The 10,667-nt window shown below is 45.9% G+C and overlaps 3 protein-coding genes; 2 read left to right on the top strand and 1 right to left on the bottom strand.

Annotated features, from left to right (window-relative positions):
• Positions 1-507: 507 nt before the first annotated feature.
• GSTUM_00006480001 (uncharacterized protein) lies at positions 508-3,061 on the top strand. XM_002838676.2 has 6 exons: positions 508-920; positions 994-1,105; positions 1,185-1,352; positions 1,426-1,541; positions 1,603-1,883; positions 1,939-3,061. The coding sequence occupies exons 1-6, from the start codon at positions 909-911 to the stop codon at positions 2,591-2,593; spliced, it is 1,344 nt and encodes a 447-aa protein (XP_002838722.1). The 5' UTR covers positions 508-908; the 3' UTR covers positions 2,594-3,061.
• Positions 3,062-3,328: 267 nt separating this feature from the next.
• GSTUM_00006479001 (uncharacterized protein) lies at positions 3,329-4,016 on the top strand. XM_002838675.2 has 4 exons: positions 3,329-3,431; positions 3,512-3,529; positions 3,582-3,644; positions 3,717-4,016. The coding sequence occupies exons 1-4, from the start codon at positions 3,412-3,414 to the stop codon at positions 3,871-3,873; spliced, it is 258 nt and encodes an 85-aa protein (XP_002838721.1). The 5' UTR covers positions 3,329-3,411; the 3' UTR covers positions 3,874-4,016.
• A 2,067-nt stretch (positions 4,017-6,083) lies between these two features.
• Positions 6,084-10,643, bottom strand: GSTUM_00006478001 (uncharacterized protein; the record flags this gene model as incomplete). Its single annotated transcript, XM_002838674.1, has 10 exons — positions 6,084-6,238; positions 6,295-6,509; positions 6,562-6,635; positions 6,686-7,276; positions 7,333-8,365; positions 8,426-8,513; positions 8,570-8,846; positions 8,895-8,960; positions 9,051-9,386; positions 9,432-10,643. 10 exons carry the CDS (start codon positions 10,641-10,643, stop codon positions 6,084-6,086), a joined length of 4,047 nt encoding a protein of 1,348 aa, XP_002838720.1.
• Positions 10,644-10,667: the final 24 nt, after the last annotated feature.

The raw sequence follows: 10,667 nt of genomic DNA, 5'->3' as shown, positions 1-10,667 counted from the left end.
GCAAAATCACATTTTCCCAGAAAAACTAAAAACTACCTTATTTCTTTTCTTTTCTATGCACGTATGAACAGATGGATTGCACTCGAGTTATCGGCGTCGGTATGCAGCATGGTACGGTAGTCTATCGTAACTATTGTGTTTGGGATCAGTGAGATGACATTCTTGATACTTTATATGGTTACGAGTGAGGATTGCTCAAGGGAAGGGTAGCTCTCGACTGGTCCGTGAATTCAAATATGGGGGCATGGTAGTGTTGCTATGTTGCGCGCGTGTCTCCTTTGTCCTCTTCCAATTATATGATACATGGCATAAAAGTCCACAACCGGGAAGGTCCTCCTTTCTCCTGGATCCTCACACCCTCGAACCTATGCCCGGGCCCAAGCCGATCCCTTCGAAGAAAAAAAATAAAGTCGCTCTAGCGAGCATAGCAACGTGGTCCCCGCCTCAAAATCACCTTCCCTCCCTCTCTGTCTTCATTCTTCCCCCCTCTATCCACCGCCCACCTTAACAATCCATAAACCATCCCCACTGACCACCTTCTTGTGCCCTTCTTTCATGCCCTTCTCTTTTCTCTCCTCTCGTTAAAAAAGAATAAGAACAACAAACATTTGGTGTAAATTGCGCTGGCTGCTCTTTATCTTTTAATTTTAATTTTTATCCCCAATTCATCATTCCCCTCACCAACCTGGTCGTAGTCGTCCTTGGTGTTACTGTACTTACTCGTCCCCAACCCTGTTTCCCGCTACCTGCCGTCCCCAGATTCTCTCAAAGCTCTCTAGGGTTGCTTATTCACCCATTAATCGCATCACTTCACTGGCCGTTCCCTCCGTTTCCCCCACCGTCCTCGGTTTGCTCAACCATAAATCAGCGACGCAATACCAATCCAAGCTCGGTAGCCGTCTTTCAAGATGATGAACAAGGTATTCTTCTTTCTTTCTTTATATCTTGACCCCCAAAAGTTTCGGATCGCTAATTTTTCGGCCCCCCCCATAGAAGCTCGACAGGCTCAAGCAATGGGCGGGAGAACGTATGGGGGGAGAAGTCAAGACTGGAGCATCCGATGAGTTTCAGAACTTGGAAGTGGAGATGAAATTGAGGCACGAGGGTAAGAATGACATGTTCCTTGGAGCTTTGGGGGGGGGGGGTGGGCTCTTGGTCAACAACTGACGTATGGTTATTTTTAGGTGCGGAAAAGCTTCACAATACCATGAATGTCTACGTCAAATCGGTCTCTCAGAAATCTATGGGAGAGGATAGGGAGAAAATGCTCCCTGTGGACGTAATGGCTCAAGCGATGATCTCCCATGGCGAGGAATTTGAATCGGATAGCGTTTTCGGAAACTGTCTCATAAGTATGCCTGCTTTGTTTTATGATACTCTTCGCGATGCTATCAACTGTTCCATGGATGCTAACTCTGGGGTTAGAGATGGGTCAGGCCAACGAGAAAATTGCTAGGGTTCAGGATTCTTATGTCGCTGCGGCTAGCGAGAGCTGGCTCGAGTCTCTTGAGAGATTCCTCACCCAGATGAAGGAATACCAGGTGATTAGGGCTGCATATCGGGAAACCTTCAAAGGTCAGTTCGTTAATTCCGTAATTATAGGTTGCTCGTAAGAAGCTTGAATCTCGAAGACTCGCCTATGACGCAACGCTTTCGAAGATGCAAAAACAGAAGAAGGAGGATTTCCGTGTGGAAGAAGAGCTGCGGGCGCAGCGCATCAAATATGAGGAATCCAGTGAAGATGTGTATCGCAGAATGGGTGACATTCAGGAATCTGAGACTGAAACTATGGCGGATTTGACCGCGTTCCTTGATGCCGAGTTGGAGTATCATGATCGCTGCCGAGACATTCTTGTGGGTATTAGGCAAAATTGGCCAGCTGGGTAAGATACCAAATGTCCGGCATCAAAGCTATTAGGCTAACAAACCTCTATGTAGACTTACAGCAAAGGACAAGAAGCGCCTTCGTTCTCGCTCCAATCCGGCTCATTCGTTCGGTAACGGTAGCGGAATCCGAGAGGAGTCGCCGCCCCCACTTCCGCAGGTTGAGAGACCTTCTATTCGCTCCCGTGTTAATAACACTGGAGGCTCTCCAGAATCTAATGATAGAAGTGGTCTGTTCCGATTGCCTACTCCGGATCATAACGACAGGCTATCTACAAAGCCTGCGTTTCACCGTACTAATACCTTGCCTACGCCGGGACGCATCGGTCAATATGAGAGCGAAAGTATGGGACGGAGGAGGTCGGATCAAGGAGGACCGCCTCCGTTGCCTGCTACTCGCACTCTGAGATCGGTGAACACTGATGTTTTTTCGGACAATAACAGCCATACTTCTGCTCGTAACTCCCCTGATAGGGAGAGATACCGCTACGAGGAGCGTTCTGTATCTCCTGCGAGGTCCGCTACCCCTTCGGCTAGCCGGGTCCCATCAAGGACATCTAGCAATAATGCCCTTTCTAGTGCGTACAACGCCGCCGGTAGTGGGAGGAAGCAACCCCCCCCACCCCCCGTATCCCGAGGATTGAAGAAGCCACCTCCACCACCACCCCCAGCCAAGAAGTCACAATTGGCTGCGGCTTACGAAAATTGATTTTCTTACTGCCCCGTCAATATATTTTCCTTTGTTGTTTTCGCTATACCGCTGTGAGGTTTCATAGAATTAGCTTTATGGTTGTGGGAGATGGGACACGAAATGGTAGTGCGGGGTTTAGCCCGGATAGGGAAACAAAAAATCAACTGTACAGGGTTCTTTTTCTATTGATAGCACGCGTATGGGTAGCAAACTTTACTGGTTCTCTGTTTGGGTAGTTTTTCGTTCCTTAGGTCTTTTAGTGCGGTAACTCTTTTTTTCCCCTCTTTCTCTCTTTCTTTGGGTTTGGTAGGCTATGATACTTGACATGGAATCGGACAAGAAAAATCAAATGGGGTTCGCCGGGACTCGTTTGGTTAGTAGGATGAGAGCGAGGTGGGTTGACGGGTTGTTTACTCAATTTATTATTTGCTTAGACTAGCGCAGTCGTTACCTTAACTTGATAAATAAAAATGAAATGACCCTCCATCGTCACGATGTCATCAACTCTGTATCTCGGTAGTCTACTATAGTGAGCGTAAGAGACACTCCGGGTCTCCTGCCATCCCGAAAGCATATCACAACCCATCACTCGCCAAAGCCCACGTTCCACAGCCAGGAAAGCCAGCCAAGAGTCTTGGCAGCGGGAGGCGAACCCCCGGGGACACATCCATCTGTCGTCGAGATCGACAAACGCTACGACACAGCACAGCACCATTATTCTCAAGTTCTGCCAAAGCTCCCCCCTTCAGCAATCTCGAACCAGCGGTACCGATACTGGGGAGCGAATACCAACAACCCAACATTCCACCACTCGCCACCCCCAAGACCCTACAACCATGAAGCCAATGTTCTCCCTGTACGTCATTCCCTCTCCTTTCCACCTCGTGCCCATTCGTTCCAAAATCCCCAACCATTTAACTAACCAAACCATCACAGCTTCAACGTCTGGTCATGGTAACCTCCCCATTCCCTACTCCCCCCTCATCGAAAGCTAACACGCATCCAGCATCGTAACCTCCGCCCTCGGGATCGTCATATTAAGTGTTCTCGGCGCGCTCTTTAGATCCGGGTATGTGCTTCTCGCCCAAGGGGTGTGTGGGAAAAAGGACTGACGAGGGACCCGCCGGCCGGTTGGTTTTAGGCACGAAACAATGGTCGGATCAACCGGGGATCCGGAGGACGGGGAGAAAGTTGCCGGAATCCTGTTTGGAGCTGTCATGGTTTATGCTGGGTTTTTGGTGTTTTGTTCTGGACAGGCGTGGTTGCACAGTCGGGAGAGGCGGGTGCAGTTGCAGTAGATGGGTGGGGAGAGATGTTTTGGAGGGGTAAAGGGGGGTTAATTATTGAGATCGTGATGGTATGATATTGGGTATCCGCTTTTTCCTCTCCTTTTTTCCTGTTTTGTTGCTGTTTGAATATATTATATTATTATTTTTTTCAATCACTGCCGATATTCGGTACTATGATACGCTACCGTAAGCACTCGAATACAAGAGAAATGTGCTATATCGTTGAAATTTCCCCTGTCTGGATAGGGGTAGGAAAATCACTGCAAACTCAACCCTCAACTAGGACGGGGAAAGAGAGCTAATTACGACGTCTTAGCACATTTCTCTTATATTCGGTATGATATTATGATGATAGGTAGGTTCTATCATACTTCACACGGTAGTCATGGGAAGGGGGGAGGGCTCGGCCGTGGATCTGAGGATTGGTGGATCATGGAATCATACTCGCGAGGTATCATATCATGAATGGCCTAAACCTTATCATACTTACATACGAATCGGAACCGTCTAGGTATGATAAAGCGCAACCCTTTCTCTTCCTCCTACGTGGAAAAAGACCTAAATTTATGGGAAAAGAAAAAAAGGGTATGGTATGCCTAGATCAGTTATGATACTTGTATACTCTTCTTCTATCGTATCATACCTCTCCAATGATTGAAATCTATTCATTTCCCATGATTGATAGATTATTGGGAATTATTCAATATTAAAAGAGAACTATTCTCCTTTCGCATTGGATATCCCATGTTCGCCTTTACAAACTCGGAACTCTTTTATCGTACACTTTTTTTCTTTCTCTCTCTCTTTACCTTTTCTCCATCACATGGCAATCGATCCCATGCCATCGATTATTATTTTTCCCCTCAACTTATGATACCTTACCGCCTTCCAACCACGTACTGTACTAGTTAAGGCATTTACTCTATAATATATATATCACAAGCAATTCTCCATTCTTCCTTCCCTGGAATAAATCGGTACGACTCCCCCCTTCCCTTTATGGGCGCATCGAGTAAGTGAGCAAGCAAGAAAGTGCGGTTAATCCCATATTATTATTATTATACCAACTGGGTTGCATTTTTCTTTTTTTTTCTTTTTTCTATCGAGCCAGGCCGGTAGGGAGGGGATGAAGCGAAAATCGGGAAAGGTCTCCCCTTCCGACTACCACCTGTTCCCAATAAAACCGGGTATCATATGTCGTGCCTTTCGCACCGGCGGCGGTGGATAATACTTGGGCTGCCGGGGTTATCTATGCGTCGGATGGGGGGGGATGTGTCGGTCGGTCGGTTGGGTTGATTTGGGTGGGCAAGCGGGTCGGTCGGAGAGGAATCCCTTTTCATCCTGATATTGTGGGATAGGAAAGGTTTGGAGAAGCCTGGATCTTATTCCCCTTGCTGGTGTGCTAGGGGAGGGGTGGTTGAGCTATCACTCGGCCACATGTGATGGTGGAGAAGGTGAGGTGGAAGTGGAGGTGCAATGTATCGGTATCCTGGACCTCATACTCCATCTAACCTGGTAAATGGGGCCTTAGATTGGGAGACCCCTTTGCACTGTTATTCGGTGGTCCTACTTGTAAAGTAGTAATAATATAATATCTTGTATAATCAGATTCTCCCTGATTCGACGATTATACCGCCTGGCTAAATAAAATAAATAAATAAAAAAAGGAAAAGGAAAAGGAAAGCATCCACATACATTTACAAACACTTGACCGGCTTTTCTATCGCAAATGAGATATATGAAAAATGAAATAACAAAAGGATATATAACTTAAGATGGGAAGTCAAAAGGGGGGGGGATAAACTAAAATATGTGACCATAGGGGCCACTACAAAGCTTTCACTAGCTAGAAAAGAAGATGATGGTAGGAAAAGAAAAGGCGAAAATTGTAACGTTCTCTAAAGCGCAAGTAGTATTGCAACAAACCTTTTTCTTGTAAACTTCCCTGTCTCCATTCTTGACCCAACGCACTGAACTAAAAGTAGATACCTCTCAAACGTCAAACTTGTTTCCAGATATGACGAAACGAACGAAAAAGAGCACGCGGCTGGAAATAAAGAGTGTTTTTTTTTCGGGTAAAAAAGTATGTTTGTCTTTCTTAGACCCGCTAGCGACTCTTTCATAAAAGACATCACTCATTACAAAAGAAATAGTCTGCACCACATCCCGTTAGCGATGGACAAGGATACGAAGAGTGCAGACCGACTTACCCAAAGTCATTATTCATGCACTGGCTCAAGTTCGGTGGGAATTGGAGTCTTGGTATCCCCATCCGAATCGTCTACCCCCTCTCGCACTCGCTCTGCTTCAACGCGTGCCTGGGCCTGGGCAGAAACAATTTCTGCTAGTCGCCTTAGCCTAGTAGTTTGTAGGTCTAATAGAAAACATTAGTCCCCAGAATTCAAGCTCAGTTGAGTTCATGTGACTCACATGAAGGGATGTAGGTTTCTAGTGCGGTGATAGCTCGTGGCTCAGCGATCTCATATGGCCCGCTGTCGTCCATATCCACTGCCTGAAGTAGGAGTGTGTCACTCTTCTCGGTGACCCTGGATGCAACGGCTTTCATAATCTCTCCATTGATCGGCTGCTCGTAATCAGCTACCAGGTACTGGTTCAGTAACTTCTGTATTTGGTTTGGTGAAAGCCTACAGTTGTCAGCAGGTGCTCCTGGGCGTTGTAGGATGATAACCGACTTACATCCAACAGATATCTTGAATAATCTCAATATCATTGAGAGTCGCTTTCTTGAGTTGAAGTAACTTTGTAGCTTGCTAAAAAGACATTAGTAATAGTATTCATGATAAGAAAATAAATTACATACCATCAAGTGTTCTAGTTGAAGCGTACCCTCGGGCATGTCATGACTCTTACACCATTCTTCAATACGAGTGATGTTATAATTGATCTGGAGCCCACGCTTCCACGACAAGAAGTTTCTCCTTAGAAGAAGATCGTTAAACGCGGTAACGCCAACAAGTTTCAACAGCTCAGTGACTGCTTGCGTAATAATTGACTCTTCAATGAAATATCCCCGTAGGGCCTTGTAAACCTTATTCAGCAGGGTCAAGAGATCATCCATGCTATATTGGGGGGCACTCGAAGTCGTAAGGAACTTGTTCAGGAACCTATTACCGTCATTTGTGATGAAACCGGGAAGGGATTGCGATTCGATGATTGCTGGAACAATCATTTTATGCAGCTTCCTCTTTAAGACTTTCATCCAAGTGTGGTAAATGTTAAATTCGAGACTCTCCAAATCATGCTTGACAATTTCCAATAGACGATCATACTCGTAGTCGTCCTTCTTTTGCATCTCATACCAGTCCTCGGCGAGGAAGACAAAAGAGAGCATCTCATGGACATTGGACAACCAGAATGCACCTTGATTAACGGCATCATCGCCATTGTGTGCCTGGTAGATATTAGCTAAATGTTATCCGATTCAACGAGTAGCCCTGAATTACTAACCATAACTTCATGTTGAATAGACTGCATGACGTTGGCTAAGAATCGTTCGGACTCCTTCACAAATCCGTTGTTCCACATTTCGGAAGTAACAACGTTGATGAGATACGCTGGGAATAAAACCTCCTTCTCAACTAACGTATTCTGACTACTAGGTGATGGAATCTTAAGATTCCGAATAAGACCCATAGCCACCTCTTCACTCAATGCCTCGTCTTCTTCAAGCAACCTTTGCAGCTCGTATTCCGTATTGTCTACCACAGGACTGAAAGTGAGCGCGTCCAGATCCCTATTCCTAATAGGGGCCGTTGTAGGCATCATAGAGACAGGGCGAGCTTGGTAAGAAGACCGGTACATCCCATCGTTTTCGAATCGGTTAACCTCAGCGCTTCGCCTCTTAGGTTTCTTATTAGAGACGAAATTTATGATACCATTGGCAAGACCAGCCGGCACTTTCTCCACATGTCCATTCTCTTCCACGGGTGGCCCAGCATTTTGTAGTTGATCTTCTAAAGCCTGGATCTGTTGCCTCAAAGACATCTTTTCATCCTCATGCACTTGGTCACGCGACTTGAGAATATCAAGCTCCGATGTTCTCTTAGAAAGAGCGGCGCGTAGAGACTTCCCTTCCTCTTGGAGCCGCTTCATGTTTGCCGTTGACTCCTCAAATTGCCGCTGAAGTGACTTCATCTCCTCGTCCATCTGCGAGAGACGAGCAGATGCAATACCGGCTTGGTTGGCTTCGATTTGCAGTTCCTTGTTACGGTTTTCCAAAGTAGCGTGCTTAGTTCTCCAGTTCCTCACTTGATTGTCGAAGCTTTCCACCTTTTCTAGGAGAGCCTTGTTGTCCTGCTTAAGCTTCCCTACCGTTTGAGTAAGCTCGACAACCTTGTTCTCAAGCTTATAAGAGATTTGTTTGAGATCCCTGGCTTCCTCGCGCATTTTTCGGTATTGCCTTCGAGCTATCTTACCACGCCAAACACTCTGTATATAGACACACCTCTTGCGATATGTCCTCCAAGCTTGTAAGAAGCGCCTACACACGCACCATAAGCCTTGACTCCCCTCCTAGGATGGGGCTACGGAATTTTCTCACCTTGACCTCCAAGCCTTCTGGATATATCGTGCGGCATTTCCGAGCATACGATCAGTGATAGACTTTCGGCATAGGTAACCCTTAGCAGCTATTTTATAACCATATCAGCAGATGTCAATGGTTACCCAGAATTAGCCAATTTACCTGCTTGAGCAAGAATAACACTGTTACGAATTCTATTGAACGCCTTGCGCTCTTTAGAACCACGCCAGACCCTCTGGATAGTAACAGCAGCCTTAACTACACGCATAGCTTGGGCCTCTTTGCGAGCAAGGCACCCTCTAGCCCATGCCTGGAGCTTGAGTATCGATTCACGGGCCTCAAGGTACTTGCGTCGATAATATTTCTTTTTCAAATTCTTCTGGATCAATATCGCGCATTTGTTCAGGCGAGTTGTCCGCAGGTTTTCAAGATAGGCCAACTAAAGGATCCGTTAGAACACACACAAAAAAAACAGTGAACAGCGAACAGCTGTAGGAATACATGCCATGCCAGCTCTGAAGAAAATCTTCGACATTCCAAGTTGGAATTTATCCTTCCCATCTTTTTGTCCGTCGCGGGGATGCCCCTCTTCTGGGATAGTGGCCTTAAGAATCAAGAGCCCAACGTCCCTAATACTTCCAACCTTCCAATTGCTAGAATGAACCAACATATAGTAACGACTGGCAAACTCCTCATAAGTCCACCTAGTAGGATACCCAGCACAACTAATCTTCACGGTCTCCAAAACACCACAGGCCTGCAATTGACTCAAGACCATTGGACCTTCAAACTTCCAAGCTACCTTTGCTTCATTCGGCTTGATGCAACGGATGTAGTGCACGTTTGTCGATCCGATTGTGCCCATAAGATCAATGAGAGATGACTTGAAGATTCCTCCCAATGTTGGCTTACGGTTGGCCATACCCCCCGCCCTTCTAGCAGCTGGGCCAGGAGTCGTTTTGGGCACAGGAGCATTCTCCTACACTATTAGCCCAGCTTCTATAATTGAAAAATAGCAACTTACCTTGTCTCTAAGTGATGTAGCAGATTGAATAACTTCAGTAAGGAACGGGTTGGTTGATGCCTTCAACAACTCAAGGTGCTCATCTGGCACAGTATCCCTATTCTTTTCAATAAATCCATCGGAGTCGTATGTGACATCAACAGCATAATGGCAAACAGTAAAAGACGTTTTCCCGAATCTCGGTTTCTGATAAGGGAAACCCTTTGGTCTACCAGCCGCGAAGTTCTGGTGAAGTTTTTCAACAAAGGTTTCGTCTGCTCCAGCGGGGAGACGAGATTCCTCGTCTAGAAGAGACAGGATACCCAACTTCGCTTCAATAAGCTCGATGCAAGGTCTATTGTCGGAGAACTCAATGTACGCCCAATTAATTTGTTCCCTCGCATACTCCTCTTGCTCTAGTTTGAAAACATGCTGATTAAACTCTTGCTGGAGCTTTTCATTTGCGTAATTGATGCAAAATTGCTCGAAAGAGTTACGCTTGAAATGCTCAAAACCGTAGATATCCAAAACACCGATAAAAGATTTCACTTTCTCCCTAACCCCTTCGGCAGCCAAGCCGTTATTGATAACCTCAACAAGCCAATCGAATAAACTCGAATAGATAAATTTCGATATCGAGTCACGAACAACAAGAGCTTGCTTCTGACTAAGGGGAGAAATTGTCTTCTCATTTCGCATGACCAATTGCTTCTTTGTTGTCCACTTAGCAAACTCCTCAGCATTAACACCCAAAAGCTCGCAAGCCTTAACCAAAGCGGGATCTGTTGTTAGAAGTACAGACGAATTCCGAGATGCTTCAATCTTAGTGTTACCCAAATGAAGCAAAGCTGCCAAAACCTTCCAAATTCTAGCCATAGTCACTTCCGAAACGCCAATAGTTCCAAGAGCCTCCCGAGTTAATTTGAATTCGGCAGCATCGTCGACATTGGGGATAATAGGGTCTCCTCCTTGATTCAAGTAATCATAGTAGTCCACCGGAAGCAATCCCAGTTCCTTCTTCTCCTCATCAGATGCTCCAGCAATCAACTGATAGAAGATATGGTAATTTCGCTCGGTAGCGGGTTGATACACCAATCTTGAACGCTCCAACAAATATGTTCTGATTTTCGCGCCCACAATATCGATTTCTTTGTTGAACATGATCTCGATGTACTTTCCAAAACGAGAAGAATTATCATTTCGAGTGGTCTTAGCATTGCCGAACGCCTCCATGATAGGATTGGTTGCCAATATTTG

The sequence above is a fragment of the Tuber melanosporum genome, assembly GCF_000151645.1.
Source record: "Tuber melanosporum whole genome shotgun sequence assembly, scaffold_27, strain Mel28".
Classification (NCBI taxonomy): domain Eukaryota; kingdom Fungi; phylum Ascomycota; class Pezizomycetes; order Pezizales; family Tuberaceae; genus Tuber; species Tuber melanosporum.
This window is presented reverse-complemented; position numbering and strand designations above follow the sequence as displayed.

What these genes read in the sequence shown, in the direction of transcription:
- GSTUM_00006480001 (XM_002838676.2), top strand. An exon ending in CCCAGATGAAGGAATACCAG is followed by an intron (nt 1,542 to 1,602) that starts GTGATTAGGGCT and finishes CCGTAATTATAG; the next exon opens with GTTGCTCGTAAGAAGCTTGA. An exon ending in AGGCAAAATTGGCCAGCTGG is followed by an intron (nt 1,884 to 1,938) that starts GTAAGATACCAA and finishes ACCTCTATGTAG; the next exon opens with ACTTACAGCAAAGGACAAGA.
- GSTUM_00006479001 (XM_002838675.2), top strand. Translation starts at nt 3,412, where the DNA reads ATGAAGCCAATGTTCTCCCT. An exon ending in GGCGCGCTCTTTAGATCCGG is followed by an intron (nt 3,645 to 3,716) that starts GTATGTGCTTCT and finishes GGTTGGTTTTAG; the next exon opens with GCACGAAACAATGGTCGGAT.